Source organism: Thalassophryne amazonica, chromosome 16 (genome assembly GCF_902500255.1).
Source record: "Thalassophryne amazonica chromosome 16, fThaAma1.1, whole genome shotgun sequence".
Lineage (NCBI taxonomy): Eukaryota > Metazoa > Chordata > Actinopteri > Batrachoidiformes > Batrachoididae > Thalassophryne > Thalassophryne amazonica.
The window spans coordinates 47054893-47075778 of record NC_047118.1 but is presented as its reverse complement, the minus strand read 5'-3'; the positions used below and the strand labels follow the sequence as shown (position 1 = coordinate 47075778).

General features: G+C 37.4%; 1 protein-coding gene across 1 annotated transcript in view; it reads left to right on the top strand.

Annotated features, from left to right (window-relative positions):
- LOC117528566 (homeobox protein Dlx3b-like) overlaps positions 1-19917 on the top strand; it is a 42552-nt gene extending 22635 nt beyond the window's left edge. The window contains exons 2-3 of the mRNA XM_034191202.1: positions 8801-8985; positions 17963-19917. Of these exons, the coding sequence (XP_034047093.1) occupies positions 8801-8985; positions 17963-18379 (602 nt within the window). The 3' untranslated portion in view covers positions 18380-19917. The remainder of the gene's footprint in view (positions 1-8800; positions 8986-17962) is intronic.
- The last annotated feature ends 969 nt before the right edge of the window (positions 19918-20886 follow it).

Here is a 20886-nt window from a genome sequence, read left to right as displayed (position 1 = left end):
GTCGTAAAAGAGTCAAATGTATTACACATTGTACTATTTTATTCATTTATTTGTATTTATATATCAATAATAATAATAATAGAAACAACAACAATAATAGTAATAATAACTAATAATGCCACAATACAGTTTTAGAGAAACGGACAAAAAGAATCTGATAAAACAAAACAGAAAAGATTAAACCAACTAACAATGAACATAAATAAATATAGAAATAACTGTCCTGTGAACACCTAGTGACTCTTAAACCTCCACTTCATCCCTGTTTTATTAAGTTTAATGACAATTTCTTTCGGTCAAACCACATCTAAGCTGTGTTTTTACACAAGAAAAAAATAAAATGCAGTGAACTGCACATTTTTGTCTTTTTTTCATGAACATATCTTATTAAATATAACATATTACACTTTCGTCAGGCCTTTAAAATACTTTCGTGGACTCTTGCTGTAATATGTTGTCAGTGGTTGAGATAGTTGCTGTAGGCATCTAAACCTGATAGAAATCTCTTTGTGGTGTGTCGGTGATGTATGTATGTGCAAAATAAAACACTACTCCAGGTATGTTTTTGACGAGAATATAACATAACTTTGTTACAAGGTCAAACGTTGATGTTGTGTGTCAAAGGCCTTTTAATAATAACTCACTTAAAGAAATAATGGCAAAACACATGTAAGTAAAAAAACCAACAAAACGATTAATTGAAAGAATAATCGACTGATGAACTGATTAGTAAGATAATCGTTAGTTGCAGCCCTAATGTTTAGGCTGAAATAAATATGTCTTTCCTAAAAAATAAAAGTCCAGATTTCAAAAAAGAGGAGAAAAAAGGACAGGGAAAGAAAACTAAATGAGGGAAAGCAGCTGCTAACCAAATTCTTTGAAAAGAGATGTGTGATTGAAAGCTAGCTATATTGAGTTGGGGGGTCTAGGGGACCAAATTGCACCATTTTCCAAAAAAATGGTGCAATTTGGTGCATTCCTGTGCATTTTAACAGATGGGAATGCACTAAATTGCACTATTTTCTAGAAGAATGGTGCAATTTGGTCCCCCAGACCCCCCAACTCAATATTGCTCCCCCAACTTTAAAAAGGGTTCTGACTCCCAGGTGTGATCTAAGGTATACATGATTTAAACCTGGTTTGACTACGCATTAGAAATTTGGTGTTTGCATTAATAAAAAAGAACATAACAGTGGGGGGGTCCTTCAATATGGCTAGTACCTAGGGCCCAGAATTTGGTGCTACGCCCCTGCATGTATCCATCCCCTGACTTGTCTCAAGAAAACCAGCTGTAAAAGTGATGATTGAATAAATTACCCCCTTCACAGCTTTTTTAAGTAATGTGTTGCAGGACAAAAAACTGGAATGGATGTGTATCAACAAATGAAATGAAGGTGACTACACAAAACATAAAATATCTTTAGATCATACTGTCTGCAATGAAATAGAAGACAAAGTAAATGTAGGGATCACTGACGTTTTTTTTGTCCTTACTGGAGTAAGCGGGTACAGAAAATGGATGGACATGTGTAAGTGAAAGAATTTAAGAGAAAAATACAGAAGAGGAGTTGTGGTGGAAGACAAAACAGATAATTTCTATCTCTGCAAATTTTTTTTCTAGAATTTAAAAAAATGTCATAGACATAAAATAATTTGCTCATTGGGTTTTTTGCTCCACATCTATTGATTCTAAGCATCAGTTTATTGTAAGTTGTGATCATGCTTCCCCTTTGTGGGTGTCACATGAGATCCCTCAGATTTTTATTTTGATAACATTATGGAGCAGCCTCAAGGCCTCTGGATTACAGCCATGTTTATATAATCAGTGACTTTCATCATCAGTAGCAACTTCTTTACATGCAAAGTATTTCTGTGCACTAAATCTTGTGACACCTTGAATGAATGAATGAATGAAAACTGTTTATTTCGAACATTTGATACAACAACAATTACAAGATAGATCAGTAAAGACAACAACAAAAAAGTTCCTACTGTGTACCCAACATGTCCGAAAAGGGGTAGGGTGAAGCATCAGCTTATTTATCCCTACCCCTTCTTCCCCACAACCAGTAATACCCTTTGCCACATATACACATAGATTCCTACACACCTAAACCGATATCAATATCAATATATATATATATATATATATATATATATATTTATACATACACACATATACACACACATATACATATATATACATACACATATACACATATATACACAAACATAAATATACACCTACACATACCTACTTACATACAAAAGACTATATATTTACAAGCCGAAGCAAAAAACAAAAACACCCTAACCCTCATTACCCTTCCTCCTCCCTATACCCAGAAAAAAACATATTTTTGTACCGCTGTTTGAACTGGTTCATGCTTGGACATTGTTTGAGCCCCACTCCCAATCTGTTCCACATCCTCACCCCACAGACAGAAATACAGAAACCTTTTAATGTTGTTTGTGCCCACTGATGCTTTAAATTAAATTTCCCCCTCAGACTGTAATCCCCTGATCTGTTAAAAAACATATTTTTAATATTTGCTGGAAGTAAATTGTTTATTGCTTTATACACAATTTGTACTGTTTGAAAATGAACCAAGTCTGTGAATTTTAAGAATTTGGATTGTAAAAATAGTGGATTTGTATGATCTCTATAGCCAGTATTATGAATAATTCTTATAGCTCTTTTCTGCATTACTGATAGTGATTGTGTTGTACCTTTATAAGTATTACCCCATACCTCTGCACAGTACTGTAAATATGGTAAAACCAGTGAGCAGTAAAGAATGCGGAGTGAGTTGTGGTCCAGAATATGTTTCGCTTTGTTTAGAACTGAAATGCTTCTTGACAGTTTACTTTGTATATGTTTTATATGAGTCTTCCAGTTTATCTTATCATCTATTATCACCCCCAGAAACTTATTTCATGTACCCTTTCAATATCTACCCCCTCGACTTGTAACTGAACCTGTATGTCTGTATTACAATAGCCAAATAACATGTATTTTGTTTTACTTAAGTTTAATGATAATTTGTTTCTGTCAAACCATATTTTCAATTTTCCCATTTCTATACTGATCCTCCTCAGTAACTCCTGCAAATCCCCCCCTGAACAAAAAATGCTTGTGTCATCTGCAAATAATACTAATTTTAATATTTTGGAAACATTGACAATATCATTTATATAAATTAGAAACAGTTTTGGACCCAATACTGACCCCTGTGGGACGCCACAAGCATTGTCCAAGCATGATGATGTATATTCCCCCAACTTCACAAACTGTTTTCTGTTACTTAAGTAGCTTCTCACCCAGTGCAACACCAACCCCCTAATCCCATACTGTTCAAGTTTATTGATTAATATGTCATGATTAATTGTATCAAAAGCCTTTTTAAGGTCTATAAATATTCCAACTGAATGTAATTTGTGGTCTATGGCGTTTGTAATCTCCTCAACTGATTCTATTAATGCAAGTGATGTTGAACTATGTGCTCTGAATCCATATTGACTATCAGTAAGTAATTTATGTTTATTTATGAATTTGTCTAATCTATTATTGAATAACTTTTCTAATAATTTGGAAAATTGTGGAAGCAAAGAAACAGGTCTATAATTTGTGAAGTGGAGTCTATCCCCAGTCTTATACAGCGGCACAACCTTAGCTATTTTCATTTGATTGGGAAATTTACCGGTTTGAAATGATAAGTTACAGATGTATGTTAATGGTTCTACAATCCATTCAATGACCTGTTTTACCACCACCATATCAATTTCATTTAAATCGGTAGATGTTTTATATTTACAATTATTCACAATGTCTATAATTTCATTTCCATCCACTGCTGTGAGGAACATTGAACAGGGATTTCTTTCTATGAGATTATTATCCCAATCCTCAGGTTGGGAATCGGGAATTTTTTCTGCCAAGCTTGGTCCAATATTTACAAAAAAATTATTAAAACCGTTGACTACCTCATCCTTATTTTCCTTCTTGACATTATTATCAATGAAATACTGAGGGTAACTCTGTTTTTTATTACCATTTTTGATAATGCTATTTAATATATCCCATATTCCCTTAATATTGTTTTTGTTATTATATAATATGTTACTATAATATTCCTTCCTACATACCCGTATAATATTAGTTAATCTATTTTTGTATTTCTTATATCTATTTTCTGCCTCTTTAGTCTTTAGTTTTATGAATTCTCTATACAGTGTATTTTTCTTATTACATGCATTTCGTAACCCTTTCGTCATCCATGGTCGAGCTTGGATTTTTTGTTTTCTGTAGTCTTGTTTAATTGGACAATTTTTATCATATAATGATGTAAATATTTGTAAAAAAGTTTCATATGCACTATCAACATCACTTTCACTGTATACCTTTTCCCAGTTTTGCTCCTGTAAATCCTTCTTTAGTGTGTTCATGTTTTCCTCTGTCCGCACTCGCCTGTATTTTATTTTCTCCTCTGGCTGATTCCGCCGATGGTTTCTATTATAAACGATGAAAACTGGTAGATGATCACTAATGTCATTGATTAATAATCCACTCACAGTGTTATTCTCAATATCATTGCTGAATATATTATCAATTAAGGTGGCACTATGGGATGTAATTCTGCTTGGCCTGGTGATTTTTGGATGTAAACTCATACTGTACATTATACTGATAAATTCATCTGTTATTTTATGCTTATTTGGATTGAGCAGATCAATATTTAAGTCACCACAAATGAACACAGTTTTTTGATTAGTTTTTGAGAACATTTTTCCCATACAGTCAGTGAATGTTTCAATACTAGATCCTGGTGCTCTATATATACAGCTGACTAATACATTTTTGCTTTTTTCTTCACATATTTCAATAGTTATACATTCTAATAAGTTATCGATCACAGTTGTCATATTGTCTACTATTTTATAATCCATGTTCTTATCCACATACACAGCCACTCCTCCTCCACTCTTATTTTTTCTGTTTACACAATTAAATTCATATCCATCCAGTTCAAAATCCATTCCTTTATCTTCATTGATCCATGTTTCTGATATAGCAATTATGTTAAATATTTTTTTAAACTGACTTAAATATTCTTTAATGTTGTTAAAGTTTGCATATAGACTTCTGCTGTTGAAATGGATTATTGATAATTTGTTATCCGTTTTAATGATCCGATTAAACTGTTCATCTGTATAATAGCAACAACTGTCATTGATATTTGAGAAGAAATTATTGTCCGGGTCTATATCGTGCTCCAAGTCCAGTACATTGTGGTCTGTGTATTTAAATGGTCTCAGTTCTACTTTTCCATGATCAGCAATCCTTTGAGTTATATCCTTCTTGTCTCCAGATGTAGATGAATAGGTAGTAGATGAATAGGTTCCTCTGGTCTGTGTCATGGTGTTGTGATGTGTTTGTGTCCTCATACCTTATTGGTCATATTTGTCCAGATCCTCGCTTTAAGAAACACTATTGTTCATATTTGTCCAGCTCCTCCATGTTCCTTATTGCCATGACTTTTGCTTGTTCTGGTGATCTGTTCAGTTTGATGAATATTTTACAGTTTGAAGTCCATGTGTGCTGGATTTTCCCCTGTTTCTTCAAGAAGCGTGCTTTCCTGGCGATGTCGGCATTCCGTTTGGTGAGATGTTCATTGATGAATACGTTTGTCCCTTTCAGTTTTCTTCCTTGTTTTAACAGTGCTGTTTTGTGTTTTCTGTTGATGAATCTCATGATGACGGTTCGTTTATCACTGTCATTTCTCCGGGGCAGAGGGTGGCACGCTTCAATGTTATTTAAATCCATTTCTATACCTTTAGATAGGAGGAAATCAGCAACCTGTTTTTCCACAGAGCTGACCTCCTGTTCACTGGGCTCCCCTCCGCTCTCATCTGTTACCGTCCGTGCGTAGGACCGTGGTTTGATATGAAGACCTGTGATGATGACGTCGTTAATTCTGGTGTACTGCTCCAATTCAGCCACTCTATTTTCCAGCTGCACCAGATGCCGGTCTTTCTCGGCATTCTGGAGCCGTAATGCCTTCACCTCCTCCACCAGATCCATGATTGATTTCTGTTGCTGCTTCACAACAGAAATCTCCTCTGATAGAAAGTCCAGAGATTTTTTAATATCGTCACCTTCCTCCGCTGTCAGAACCTTCTTAGGCCCCATGGTCGGCTTATGAGCACACCTTAAAAAGACGTTTAGTCCAAACTCTGTGTGAAAGCAAAAAGCATCAAGAAATCAAGTTTCGCTGATGTTGTTGCAGCTTCTCTGCAGCCAGAATGGGTTAGTGCAGCAGATAATATTTACAGATGAATGGTGAAACAAGCAAATTCTGCACAAATACTCTTTAGACATTACTCTTAAAAAAAAACCAAAAAAAAACAATTGGCCACTTGAATTTTCAATAGGCAGCCAGGTAGGGATGGGGCCGATCCAATCCAGTATTGGTATGATTCTGATATCAACATAATTCACAGATCGGAAATAACAGAGGTGTGTCTCAATGAGACGCAGAGTGAAGAGACAAGACTCCGTTCAGGAAATCCCTTCCAGTTTGCAGCCAGCTCACAGACGAGCATTGAGGAGTACTGACTGTCGCTGATCAACTTTTCATCAGAACCGGGAGGAAGAGTGCGACAATTTACCCAGACTGACTGCAAATATGAGTAAATTAAGAACTTTTATTCATTTTTTGGTGGTTTTTGTGGCATTTTTGGAATGCAGAAATGCGCTTCCCCTTTAAAACGGTACATGTATGCGAGCAGGTGTGCCATCTGGTGTTCAAGGGATGACACTTCAGCCACTGACCCAACATGGTCCAGTTTACATGTGTACATAAACATGTACACCATTAAACAGATTTATCTTGTTCTTTTACATTTCAGCATTCTACAGGGCTAATTTCTTGGAGAGAGAGAGAAAGCACTGTCTTTTTTCTCTAAAGTCTATGCTTTGTTTTCAAGACCTGCCATTTCTCATGAATCAAGATTTGATTGATTAATTCCCCCCCCACAGGGGCACCCCAAAAATTGAGTGCAAGTACATGTAAGCAGAAAGTATCTGGTATCTGGATTGGATTGGAAGTGAAAAAATGTGGATAAGTGCATCCTTACAGCCAGGTAGGGGTCAACTGAAGAATTACACAAGGGTCAAAATTAAAAGATGCCCCAAATCATATTCAAAACTATACCACATTATTTGTCTGATCATACATATTCCAAAAAGGTATAGATTGAACTATCTGTGACTGAATGTTATGGGGTAAAAACAGTATGAATGGTGACAAAGGTCAATTCAGTTTGTACAGGGGTCAAAAGTTAAAGTTGCTCCAATTTTGGTAAAATGTGGTGCAAATTATTGGTTGAGCTAATAGGATTAATAAATGGAACAGTTTTGACTGTGTTGAATGTTTGGTCTGCAAAGTAAAGGTCAAACAATGTTGACGTCCATTGGATTCTATGACATGTGACATAACTTGTAACATGAGAACTAAGCATGACACATGGTGCAAACTATTCTTTTTGTAAAACCCTATTATTATTGTTATAATTAATTTTGGTTAATTAATTATATGGTTATATTAGTTATAGTTATATAGTTAATTAATTATATACAGTTAATATAATTATTATTATATGATCAGACAAATAATGTAGTATAGTTTTCAATATGATTTGAGTATCTTTTAATTTTGACTCCTGTGTATTTCTTCATTTGACCCCTACATGGCTGCTTATTGAAAATTCAAGTGGCCAATCTTTTTTTTTTTTTTTTTTAAGAGTAAGGTCTAAGGAGTATGTATGCCAATTTTGGTAGTTGTTTCCAGAAATTAACGATTGTTACAGTTATCTGCTCCACTAGGTTCTAAATGGTCTTTTATCCTGTTTCAGTGCACGGAAGCCGACACTGAGCAAATGTAACAAGAGAAACAAACACGACACACCGGTGTGTACACTGTTTTTGACATTCCAGTTGGGAGTTGACTTTGAGAAATGCCTTCAGGGCACTTTGGCCCGTAGCCACCTCTGTCAAGTGCCATGACATGTCAGTCAGCTTGGCCTTTGAATCATTCAGCAACGATGAGAAGTTATCACGCAAAGCTCACTGCCATGCCTATTACTCTGGAAGAATTCCTCTAGGCCACAGGGAAACAGAAAACCAAACAAACAAACAAACAAACAAACAAACAAATAAACACAAATGGTCGAGCCGAACCCAGAAGAACTTTGATGTGTTAAAATACGAAGGTGCCCAACTTTTTTTTTTTGGAATGACTGGTTAAAATTGTCCAAATATCAACATGATATATCATATATGTATGATACTTTGTAAGTGTTGTTCATACTGTATGTATGAAAACTATAACTAAATACATTTAAATGGTGTCTGTTGTATCTAAAACAATACAAACCCACCCCCCGAATGTAGTAATAAAACAGGAGTGTTGTGCCGCATATACGAGCTCCAGGCAACATGAGAAGTCCCCATAAATCTCTTCTGCATCCTCAGCAGTGAGAGACACTCAGACCAAAATTACAAGTTCAGAGCGCTGGTGGAATTATTTGAAATTTTCTGTTTATTTTTGTGCTGCTACGTTTCTGCACAAACTGAACCTCCAGAGAGCTTGACGGCAAATCCTCACTGTATATACAAGTCACTCCATATTTGAGAAGTCACAACCGAAAGTTACAACATTACAGACGGAAATGTGATTTTATTTATTTATTTTTGTTCTGGGATCAGAGCTTTGTTCAGTTTTACTGTTTCCTTCCGCAGTCAAACAGGAGCCGGACACGGAGGTTCGGATGGTCAACGGAAAGCCCAAGAAGGTGCGCAAGCCTCGGACCATCTACTCCAGCTTCCAGCTGGCTGTCCTGCAGAGGCGATTCCAGTCCGCCCAGTACCTGGCTCTGCCGGAACGGGCTGAACTGGCGGCACAGCTGGGCCTGACACAAACACAGGTGGTGCATATGACACAATCCACTGCACACGTGTTACACAATACAGTATGAATGCAAAACAAGACAGTAAAAGTGATACAAAAATGATATTTGATCAAGAAGGATAAGCGAACATGAAGATAATGCACTGTGTAAAATAACATAATAGTAATAGACAATACCAAGAGCAATCAGAGATTTCTGATGTCCACCAATCTGGATCCAGATCACTTCCAAAATTCAGTGGTGTCTTCCATGGCCTAATATCTATCTGTGGTGCAAATTTGGTGAGAATCCGTGAAGTAGTTTTGACATAATCCTTCAAAGCCTATATAAAGTGAAATCTTGATCCAGAATTTGGATCCGGATCCAGATCCAGATCACCTCCAAAATTTACTAGAATCTTCCATGGCCTAATATTTATATGTGGTTCAAATTTAGTCAAAATCTGTGCAGTAGTTTTGTCGTAAGCCTGCTAGCAGACACAGACAAATAAATAAATACATAAATCAATAAACGCCAGTGATTTTATTACATCCGCGTCCTTGGTGGACGTGAAACTCATTTTTAAAGCAGTAAGTTAGACCAAACTACAGTATAAAAGGAGTAATAGGAGTATGAGGCTGTGATGTGTAATGAGCTGATAATTATTGCTGTCACTTATCCTTTAATGACCTGGTTAATTTCACGCAGTTGCTAAAAGACAAAAGCCTTTGTGCCAGTTTCATAATAATTGTTCAGTTGACTGCTTGCTTTACATAAATGATTATGAAAATTTCAGTGACGTAAGTGCGGTCCTTCTTCATATGTGTGCCTTTGATGTGATTAAATGCTTTGATATTTTGTAGGTGTGCGTGCAGGTGTGAAGGTTGGTTTGTCTATATGTGGCCCTGTGACAGACTGGCATCATGCCCAGGGTGTACCCCGCCTCAGGCCCTATGACTGCTGGGATAGGCTCCAGCACCCTGCAACCTACTCTTAGATAAGCACTTGAAGATGTGTGTGTGCAATTGGCAGGACAACAACAGGAGCATCATTCACGCAATCCAAGCCTCTAGTGGCTACAAGTGGAAACTGCAGAAATGCACTATCATAACTAACAAATGAATGCTTGTTTAATAGTCAGTGGAGTACTTTTTGTGATCATACTACAAGCTTCATTCACTTCGTGCTTTAGGCATGAAGTGCTTTGGAAGAATCACAGAAATGTGAGCTATTAAAATATTTAAAACTAATAGGGGCAGTAAGAGAGTGAACGAGCCACACCTTGACACAAATTCTTACAAATTAATTATTTGTGATTTATTGTCAGCATAACATATGGTTCTGTTTGACCTTGACATGTGATGAATTGTCCTTGACTAATCCACGTTGGCTACAAGGTGTTCGAGTTCAGCAGTTATGACCTTGAGTTTGACTTTACAAGATCACTTTGTTTTATGTATTTTGTTAATGTTAATATGGCCAAATCAGATGGTCACCACAATAACTCTGGTCTGCTTGAAGTTTCTTCCTGAAAGGGGAAAAAAAGAAGTGCTTGACAGAGTTTTTCCTGGATTTTACTCTTATGAATTACTAATTACATCCACATGCTCTCATTGCATGTGGATGTAATTGGAAGGCTGTAAGAGAGTGCATATCTCTCCACCAAGGTAGCAATCAACAAAGGGAGCAGTCATAAATTTGATTTCATAACTTATGATGTCACAAGCTTCTTCCTGCATACAAACAAAAAATGCTTGAGGGAGTTTGTCCTGGACTTTACTCCTGTGAAGCATCTTGAGGTGACCTACGTATGTTGTGATTTGGTGCTGTAAAAATACACTAAATTGAATTATAACTGTATATTCTATACTATATTATAATAGCCAAGCAGCCTCTCTCTCTGTGTGTGTGTGTATACATGTGTATGGCTTCAATCACACAAAAGTCGGGGAGAGCTGACATTTGCCATTTGATATGCTGTAGTTTGGGTCAAGGATGAATGCTGTAAAAACAGAAAGTTGATAGGACTAATATTTTTGAGAAATTAGCAATTTCAGCTAAGCAATAAGCAATGGATGCTGTGCTGCAATGCACCATGGGAGTTGGGGTTTTTGAGTTTTAAATGTTATTGTGGTTTATATTAGTTTAACAGGGTTTTTAGTGATATTTATTTATTGTGTTTTTGTAGCTTAGTGTTGTTCTTACCATGAGTGAGTTAAGGTTGATGTTGGTACCATGAGTAAAATGTGTAGTGGTTTTAATGTCTTCAGCCACTGTCCTCAAATGAGAACTTATGTGTGCGCAAATTTGATCAGGGACAAACAGAGCACAGTTAAAGTATTTTAGACAGGAAAGTTTCCATTTAGCATAAATTTTTTTCTACAATATTATGCCTGATAAAATTTGACAACAGAAGTAAAATTTTCTTTTATTTTGAAATCTTTTCCCCCATCTCATGTGGGTCTACAGCTTTTCAGATAAAGATTTTCAATCATTTGCTTTGAATAAAATGTGAAGAATTAGCAATCACAAGAAACTGACTTATAAATGATTAAATATATACAGAATGTACAGAAACTTTATTTTCAGTGATTTTAGAACAAACTCCTGAATTTAATCCTGTGCTGCTGAAATAATTTTTTCATACACATACAAACACACCACAGTCCAGGTCCAAAGTGATCAAAATGCAGGTGTAACTGTCTATTATCCAGTAATAAATGATCATTTATAAGAAAATGTGGTGAGTGAACAAACCATTCTGTGTTTTGTAAGCGGCTTATATCCTCCTCGACTGTGTTGTTGTTGTTGTTGTCATCCCCTGACAGCTGCGCTTCATCCTCGTCTTCTGTCATGTATGGCTCAAACATATACAGCTGGAGCCCCTCATTATTTTCTCCGTCGCTTCGTTCATCAGAAACTTCCTCATCTTCTTCAGAAACAGTTGATATGTCACTTAAATCTTCGCTATAATCGCTCACTATGCCTTCGCTGTCCGTGTCTGCCGTATTGGTAAACAGAGCATTGCTTTGACACATTTACTCGCATGACATCACATCTGTCGCTGCGATAAAGTAGGTCAACTCGGAGGCGGTAAATACAAATTCTCAGATGGGTAATGAAACGTCTAAATCCTCGTTCAGTGTAATTTTATGGTAAAAAAAGACAACGTGGAAAAAGCTTTTTTTATTCTTCAAGAATATGTAAAAACGTCATGGCGTGGCAGGGACCCTTTAACATTTGTTGTTTGGCATGCTTATGTAGCCTACTTTGTGTCAAAGTTGAACGGCACTAAAATGGGACACTGATTGGACAAGTAGTTTAGGAGAAACTACGAATATTAGCTAATGTTGCTAATTACATCTTGGACTCACACACCTTTACAGGAGGGAGCAGTAAATCATCTTTATATTAAAAGCATGAGTGTAAGTGCATAATTATTGTTCTTCTTCTTTTGGCTGCTCCCGTTTTGGGTCGGAGTCGCCACAGCGGATACAGCCAGATCCGTATTGGTATTTGACACAGGTTTTATTCCGGATGCCCTTCCTGACGCAACTCCAGTTTTACCCGGAGAAACACACACAGCCCCTGGTGTTTCAAAGAGGTCTCCCATCCAAGTACTAACCAGGCTCCACACTGCGTAGCTTCTGAGATCTGATGGGATCAGGCTAATACAGAGCAGGTTGACTGCGTAAGTGCATATAATTGTAAATATGTTAAAAAATACATGGATAACATTATGTGTGCATTCATGTATATATACTCAACAAAAATATAAATGCAACACTTTTGGTTTTGCTCCCATTTTGTATGAGATGAACTCAAAGATCTAAAACCTTTTCCACATACACAATATCACCATTTCCCTCAAATATTGTTCACAAACCAGTCTAAATCTGTGATAGTGAGCAATTCTCCTTTGCTGAGATAATCCATCCCACCTCACAGGTGTGCCATATCAAGATGCTGATTAGACACCATGATTAGTGCACAGGTGTGCCTTAGACTGCCCACAATAAAAGGCCACTCTGAAAGGTGCAGTTTTGTTTTATTGGGGGGGGGATACCAGTCAGTATCTGGTGTGACCACCATATGCCTCATGCAGTGCAACACATCTCCTTTGCATCATCCGTGAAGAGAACACCTCTCCAACGTGCCAAACGCCAGCGAATGTGAGCATTTGCCCACTCAAGTCGGTTATGACGACGAACTGGAGTCAGGTCGAGACCCCGATGAGGACGACGAGCATGCAGATGAGCTTCCCTGAGACGGTTTCTGACAGTTTGTGCAGAAATTCTTTGGTTATGCAAACCGATTGTTTCAGCAGCTGTCCGAGTGGCTGGTCTCAGACGATCTTGGAGGTGAACATGCTGGATGTGGAGGTCCTGGGCTGGTGTGGTTACATGTGGTCTGCGGTTGTGAGGCTGGTTGGATGTACTGCCAAATTCTCTGAAACGCCTTTGGAGACGGCTTAAGGTAGAGAAATGAACATTCAATACACGAGCAACAGCTCTGGTTGACATTCCTGCTGTCAGCATGCCAATTGCACGCTCCCTCGAATCTTGCGACATCTGTGGCATTGTGGTGTGTGATAAAACTGCACCTTTCAGAGTGGCCTTTTATTGTGGGCAGTCTAAGGCACACCTGTGCACTAATCATGGTGTCTAATCAGCATCTTGATATGGCACACCTGTGAGGTGGGATGGATTATCTCAGCAAAGGAGAAGTGCTCACTATCACAGATTTAGACTGGTTTGTGAACAATATTTGAGGGAAATGGTGATATTGTGTATGTGGAAAAAGTTTTAGATCTTTGAGTTCATCTCATACAAAATGGGAGCAAAACCAAAAGTGTTGCGTTTATATTTTTGTTGAGTATATGTGTGTATATATTTCTTATTTTTTTAGTATAAGGGGTGGGTATTTCTAAGCATTGCTTCTGCCCTCACCCTTTCGGTCGCACGGGTTCATTATAGAATTGTTTTGTTATGGGTTTTTTGTTGTTGTTGTTATTGTTGAATTGTGTGCTGAATACATTCATTCATTCATTCAACACAAGAAAGTGAAAACACCTATTTCCATTGTGGTCCATTTAAAAATCAAATGACAAAATAGAAGTAATAATAAAAAAATAATAATGATAATAATAACAGTGTCTATATGATAAAAACAACCTAAACAGTTTATAAATACATTAAGACAGTAAATTAACATTAAAAATTACATAATTAACAGGAAATAATAGTTTGAGTTCCTCTTCGACAAATTGTTGAGGTCTAAGGTTCTAAAAACATTCTGGACTCACACGCCATTCCAACTCATTGCTTAATTTATTACCACCCTTGAAAAATGTCAGCTACCTATTTTATAAACACTGGTCAATCTAGAGCCTGTGGATCCCCACGGGCAACACGCTAGTTACTGTTTAATTGTTACCATATGTGTGTGTTTAACCAGTTCTTCAGAATAGATGTAACTATACAATATTATACCCATACCCTTGAATTTTAACTTATTTTTCTCAAAATCAAATCACTTTGTCCTTGGTTGACCATCAGTCATTATACCATTGTTGGTCCAAATTTAATCAAAGCTCTGTGAATTATTCTGTTGAAATGCCACTGGATGTCAATGTAGAGACACAAGACCAACTCCCTCCCTGCACTCCCCCCCCCCCCCAAAAAAAAATAACAACAACAAAAACAAGCACTATCATTGCATGTGGATGTAACTAGAAGGCCATGAAAAAGTGCATATGAACTAAAAACTAACAAAGGTAGCAGTCAAAAATTTGATTTCCCCTGTCAGATCTTTGTGATGTCATAAAGATAAAGATACACATAAAGATCAAAGCAGCTTGAAAATTACCTTGATCTGTTTTATGGAAACAGGTGAAAGTATATATTTATAGGCTGATTTAGATCTTTTATATATATATATATATATATATATATATATATATATATATATATATATATCTCCATCCATCCATATCCACTGTCCACCATAGCCAGTGGTCTTGGCTGTGGTGGGCAGGTTGGAGTGTGATTGATTGAGTGTGTGAACAGGTGTCTTTTATACAGGTAACAAGTTCAAACAGGTGCAATTAATACAGGTAAAGAGTGCAGAATAAGAGGGCTTCTTAAAGAAAAATTAACAGGTCTGTGTGAGCCAGAATTCTTGCTGGTTGGTCGGGGATCAAATACTTATTTGCAGCAGTAACATACAAATAAATTATTTAAAAAATCATACATTGTGATTTCCGGATTTTTTTTTTAGATTATGTCTCTCACAGTGGACATGCACCTAAGATGAAAATTTCAGACCCCTCCATGATTTCTAAGTGGGAGAACTTGCAAAATCACAGGGTGTTCAAATACTTATTTTCCTCACTGTGTATATATATATACCTCTTCCTAGCTGAAGGACAGTTGCTCTACAAAATTAAAAAAAAATCTGGCTTCACGTTTTGATACATCTTGTCAGTCACCATAGATTCTTATTCTTTCTCCACATCTTTTTCTCACTTTCATGTGAGGATCCAACCTACTAGAGTCCCTTGATTGAAAAGAGAAACGTCATCTGAGAACATGGCACCACTTTGGTTCCAACTGCGCTGAACTACTGAATGAACCTTTTATGTTTTCAACATTTTTTTAAAAATCACTTAACCACATACGGCAACACAACCAGGTATAGGTGCTATCAAAATAAATATAAAAATAGTTATGCTATCTCAAATTTACATAATTTTACAATGCATGATGATTTCTTTAATTAATTTAAAGTCTGATTTATGCTTCTGCTCCGTGTCATGCAATGATGTGTGTGACAGGTTTAAAGTTCTCTGTCTCTGGATTCTGTTCTCTGGATTATGCCTTATTATGGATTAATTTGACCCTCAACACGCTTTTCTTTCTACATTCACCTCATCTAATTCAAAGAGAAGCTGTGCAATTTCATCTTTTTCAGACCCATGTTGTAAAGTTGCGCACTTTTCTGATCCATTTGTAATCAGCATGCACACTGCAAAAAATATTAAAATATGATGGGAGATGAAAGAGTAAAAGCAGAAAAGTGTCAAATCACAGCCTTGCTGTGTCTGATTTAACAGGTGCACATCCAGGCTGCGGGACAGAGTCTGAGCACGGTGTGAATTGGTCAGGCTTTTAATCACAGAAATGACTCCGCGATCCAAAGAGGTTATAAATGAGAACTTGAGGCTGCAGTCGCAAGGAAGCGTGGTCGCCATTTTAATTTCGGTCAACTTAGTGAGAAGCGCCCACAGACCCTCATTTAATTTCGTCAAGAATGCCACAAAGAGAGGAAGAAGGGAGACAATAGTTCCTTCCATAAGTAAGTGGTTTTGGTTATTCTTGTCACTGTGTCTGTGACATTTAGTTGATAAACAGGTGTATGTTGCCTGCTGTGCCTGGGTCATCTGCAGACACGAACCATTAACTGTTCACTTATGTCTAGTTGATATTTTCCCCTGCTAAATGGTACAGAACCTTAAATCTTAAATGGTTTGAACCGAAGATCTTCACATCTCAAGCCCAACACTTAACCACTAGACCATCACCTCCCCTAGACTGATGTCTAGTTAAAATACTTGTTGTTAGTGATTAAAATTAAAAAAAGGCTGACAGTTTTTTAAAATTTGCACCTTAGAATAACCAAGCCGCTGCTTGGAGATTATAATGACCCACGCTGTGCCGCTCACAGTCACACCCACACACAGAGATGTGCACTCACACCACTGATTTCATGAATGAAACTCGGTCAATAAAGGATAATTGTGTAAAAATACAATATCTATCTATCTATCTATCTATATATATATATATATATATATATATATATATATATGTAAATGTATAGTAATGGTTTTAGGAGCCGCTCTGCACTGAACACAGCAGCAGCTCAGCTCAGCCACTCAGATCCGTGTAACTTTCAACACTAATATTTGGGAATGTGTGGGTGTCAGGGTGAGTTTAATACTTTCCTTACATAATTTAATGTTAATTAATTTTACTGGTTCGATATCCAGGTCAGAATGGCATTTTAACACATATTTTGCGATTGTTTTTCTGAGTGTGTTAATTTATGAATCCACATTGAAAATGCATTAACATCCAGGAACTTTGTCAAGATTTTGTCCAGTTGTCACTGTCCATGAAGGGCCGTTCAAGTGGACAGCGTTGGGAGTGCGGACTCTAGTTCTCATTCATAACCTCTTTGCTCCGGTCCCACTTTCCTCAAATCGGCGAGTGTCAGAGCGCTCAACTTTAATTTGTACCTCTGTTACTGTGCACGTCTAGACTGCTCAGGGTTTTTAATGGAAATACATTGCGATCACATGGAACATTTTATCCGATGTGAGCAAAAAATCCATTGTACAAAATCTGTTATATACACTGTTTATTAGATGGAAAACAATACAAAAACAATGGGACTTTTTTGTCCGGTGTCTGCAAATATCTGGTTTATATGATGACGGTTTAGGTGAGTTTTACTGTACATGGGACTGAACAATAAATTTACCTCTCAAAGCTTTGACGATGAAGTCGGCTTCCATCCCACATGGCTAACTTTATTTTCCTAAATTTTTCTTTTGTTCGAATCTGAAGGGAATCTGTACCTCTGTATCTGTATCTCGAAGCCCTTGTTGTGTTTATTTGTGCTTCCAAACACACAGCAACCGGGCATTTTCAGCGAATAAATAAATAAAATAGCTGGATTTATATGCAGACAGATTAGCAGCCAATGCTATTTTGAACTCAAGATGACACCATGAATCATGTGACCATTTTTTCCGACCCACTCATGATCGTTCCTCTCTCAATCAAGGGACCTGCCAACTCTCCTTCAGTTAAAGGACAAACTGTTTGACCAATTGAGCAATGACACTACTCACCTAACTGCTCCCCTCCTCTGCTGGTTGTTCCTTGCTCCTGAAGCACCTCCAAATTTTGACTTCTTTCTATCTCTTTTTTTGTTTTTGTTTGTTTAGGTCAAAATTTGGTTCCAGAACCGACGCTCTAAGTTTAAGAAGCTGTACAAGAATGGAGAGTTTCCACTTGGCGACATTCCTCTTGAACACAGCCCAGATGCCAGTGATTCCATGGCCTGCAACTCTCCTCCATCTCCGGCTGTCTGGGAAAACAACACAAACAACAATGACAGCAACAACAACAACATAAACAGCAACAACGGTAGCATCAACGATAATACAAGGCTGGATCCCACCGGTAGGGGTCAGGCTCCATGTCTGGCTCCACCTGATCCTGCACAAGCATACATGGGGGAGTACACACACCAGAACTGGTACCAACAGCAGGGTGCACGTTTAGGTCTGCAACAGGTTCCCACACACCACGTGCCATCAACAGCACCACCAGCCACATCAAGCATGGGCGCCGTCTACTGAAACAGCAAATTTTTTTATTTGAACACAAGTTGTGAATGGTTTCAGGTGACCGGGAACATCTCAACAGTGATCAGCAAAATATGGACTGCAACTGTAAATATGAAGTGCAAATGTAAGGTACCGCGTTTTCATTGGCCACAAAGTTTTGGAACTCAGAGACTGAGTTGGCGTCTTATAGCGCCTGACTGACTTTTAGTGAAATCAGTCAAAATTGTGTACAATATTTAATATTCTGAAATAGGACATTTTCATACCTTGGTTTGGATTTTTTTCTTCCTGTCTGGAACATCTTTTTCTGCTTTAGTGTGAAACACATACTACTGAATTTCTCTCACTATTAGCACCCATTAAAGTCACCACGTGAGCATCAAAAACAGAAACATCAGTCTTGTAATTTACCAAACCATGAGAACACCTAATTCCTTTGTTTCCTGCTGTTTTAGTCAGACAAATTAAAAATAAAGAGGCACCCAATGTTTTCCTGGGTTTATCCCGGACAGCTGCCAGTGAATCACAAACAATCACACCAACTGAGGCCAATTTTGATGAAAAGTACAAGGTGACCCCAAAAGACAGAACCTATAAAACTTGTAATAAATCTTACAAACTTCAGTCTGTGTATGATCATAATATCTGTGTACTCTGCATAAAAATCATGTTCTCTCAAAATTATGCTTCAAATGGTATGATTTGTTGGCGAAATAGGCCTCCGGGCAAAATGTCTTTTCCTTGGTTGACCAAGGTTGTTGGGGAAGATGATTGGAACAATAGCGTATTTCAATAAATTTGCTGGACCTTTGTAGGATTTCTTACAAGTTTTATGGGATTTGTTTTGTTTTTTGTTTTGTTTTTTTGGGGGGGGGGGGTCACCCTGTATCTTTACACAAACTCACACCAAATTAAAAAAGAGGAAGAAAAAAATCTGTTGGATTCACGTGATATAAATATGTGCATTAGTTGCACATTATGATCACGTGCAAGTAATGTACGGAAGTCATGTCCCCTCCAGTGATTAGCATTTTACAGGGGGATGGTGGACAAGTGGTTAGTGCACTTAGCTTCAGTGCAGAAGGTTCCTGGTTCAAACCCCACCCCCTGCCACATTTCTCCATGTAATGTGGCGTTACATCAGGAAGGGCATCTGGGGTAAAACTTGTGCCAATTCACCATGTAGAGCCATCTCAGATTTGCTGTGGCGGCCTCAAGTGCAAAACAAGGGAGCAGCCAAAGGCACTTACACAGTGCATTAGCATTTTCACAATAGGGCATCACAGTTTTTGTTTAACCTTTCTGCAGATCAGCTGTAATGCCTGTAAAATCTTTCAAAAAGCATAAATGACTTTTATGCAATTTTTTACACAGTCAGTCATCTGCACAATGTGGTAGTAGGACTCTGGAGGATCCTTGGGTACCAATTCAGTGATGCTGCATCAAACAAGTAGTTATTTAAGGAGATTTAATGAGGAGTATCACTTGCATCATGAGGAAACAGCAGATAGATGGTTAAATTTGAGAGGTGAGGATGGACTGGTTGTCTGTTTGGGTGGATGCCATCCAGGACCCAGGTCGATTCCTTGGTGTGGTGGATGCAGAAATGCATAGACAAGTCAGAGGATATTTCCAAGTCATTAAAACATACAGACAGTATGGTACTCTATGGTGAATGAGTAGACAGTTCTCAAAAACTGAGTGACCGTACAACAAAGCGACTACTGAGGGATCAGTATTGATCAAATTTTGTCTTTCAATGTCAAATTGATTATGGTGATTCTTTACTGATTCCCTTATCAATTCCTGATCAGATTTCTGTGTGGAAAAATGAAGCCTTGCATGTCACTGCAGCTGTTTTCCTTGTTGCAAGATGCAGAGTTTGATGTCAAGATGCATGAGTTTTTGCCAACGCCAGAAACTGCCAACCATCAGAAAACCATACTGGCATTGAGAACATTTGAGGCATACTGTATTACTTACTGTTGGAATGAAAAATTTGGAAGTGATTGTCAGCCCACTATTTGCAAGTCTTACCTTCTCTTAACACAGTGCAGCACAGATATTTCAGTACACCATCTGCAAAAAAAAAAAGAAAAGATAAAACAAAATACTAAACAGAAATTGACTTGCTTCAGTGTACTGGTTCAGAACCCACATCCTTGCTGTGAAGTGTCAATGTCAACTGTCTGCTTCAAGCCCTGTGTTTGAATTTGCTCTTGTTTTTTCTATGCTTGTACAGTATGTATGTACGTATGTTAGTACAGTCTCACCAATCTAGTTTTTATCATACCTGGCAGGTATACTGACCTCAAGGATGTGAACAAATGGTTTTATTTTGGTTAGCATATTTGTGGCCCCATAAAATATAGAAAAATTGTTAATTTTAAGGAAATTAGTTCAAACATTTCATTGTGAGTAAATTTGACTATTTAAAAGCCCATCTAAAATTTTGTCTTTGAATGCTTGAAATAGTCTTGTGGTTTATAAAAATTATTATTAATTATGATTATTATTTT